Source organism: Octopus bimaculoides, chromosome 5 (genome assembly GCF_001194135.2).
Source record: "Octopus bimaculoides isolate UCB-OBI-ISO-001 chromosome 5, ASM119413v2, whole genome shotgun sequence".
Classification (NCBI taxonomy): Eukaryota; Metazoa; Mollusca; class Cephalopoda; order Octopoda; family Octopodidae; genus Octopus; species Octopus bimaculoides.
The window spans coordinates 41,905,977-41,907,037 of record NC_068985.1 but is presented as its reverse complement, the minus strand read 5'-3'; the positions used below and the strand labels follow the sequence as shown (position 1 = coordinate 41,907,037).

Below are 1,061 nucleotides of genomic sequence, written 5' to 3'. Positions count from 1 at the left end.
AATCGTATACAAAAGTTAAGAACTCATCTATCTCCTATATTATTATTATTTTTATTATTATTATTATTATTATTATTATTATTATTATTATTATTATTGCTACTGCTGCAAGATGGTGAGCTGGCAGAAACGGTTAGCACGCCGGGCGAAATGCTTAGCGGTATTTCGTCTGCCACTGCGTTCTGAGTTCAAATTCCGCCAAGGTCGACTTTGCCTTTCATCCTTTCGGGGTCGATAAATTAAGTACCAGTTACGCACTGGGGTCGATATAATCGACTTAATCCGTTTGTCTGTCCTTGTTTGTCCCCTCTGTGTGTAGCCCCTTGTGGGCAGTAAAGAAATAGGTATTTCATCCGTCCTTATGTTCTGAGTTCAAATTCTACTGAAATTGACTTTGCTTTTCATCCTTTCGACTTTGTTTTTTATCCTTGCACCTATAGAAGAAACGATTATCATTATTATCCTTTAATATTAAAGCGACTTGCTTTAATCAAGGTAAACCCACCCTTTTTTGTGTGTTGTGTATTGTCCTCCATGACTTGGGCCCTTGTGGCCAATAAAAGAAATCATCATCATCATCATTATTATAATTATTATTATCATCATCATCATTGTTATTATTATTATTATTATTATTATTATTAGTAGTAGTAGTAGTAGTAGTCTTCAAGCTTGATAAAATAAAGTGCCAACTAAGTACTGAGATTGATAATATTAACTATTGCTGGTCTTGTACCTAAGTTAGAAGCAATAGTTGTTGTGATAATTTCTACTCTTATTTTTTATTTGTTTATTTTAGCTCTGTTCACGCAACATTTGACAAAAAACTGAGAGTACATGATATTCCAGTGTACAGGTACACACCACCTGCTGATTTGTTTGCTACTGGAGATGTAGAACCTGCAAATAAGGGATTTTGTACTCCAAACTGTTTGCCATCAGGTCTGTTGAATGTTAGCAAATGCCATCAGGGTGAGTAGTTTGTCTCATTTTGTGTGAGTGTGTGTGTTTTGATATATATATATGTATATATATATATATATATATATATATATATATAT

The 1,061-nt window shown here is 33.4% G+C and overlaps 1 protein-coding gene across 1 annotated transcript in view; it reads left to right on the top strand.

The window, feature by feature from the left end:
- Positions 1-1,061, top strand: part of LOC106874987 (lysosome membrane protein 2) — a 54,432-nt gene that overhangs the window by 40,471 nt on the left and 12,900 nt on the right. Inside the window, exon 8 of the mRNA XM_014922921.2 lies at positions 800-972. Within this exon, the coding sequence (XP_014778407.1) occupies positions 800-972 (173 nt within the window). The remainder of the gene's footprint in view (positions 1-799; positions 973-1,061) is intronic.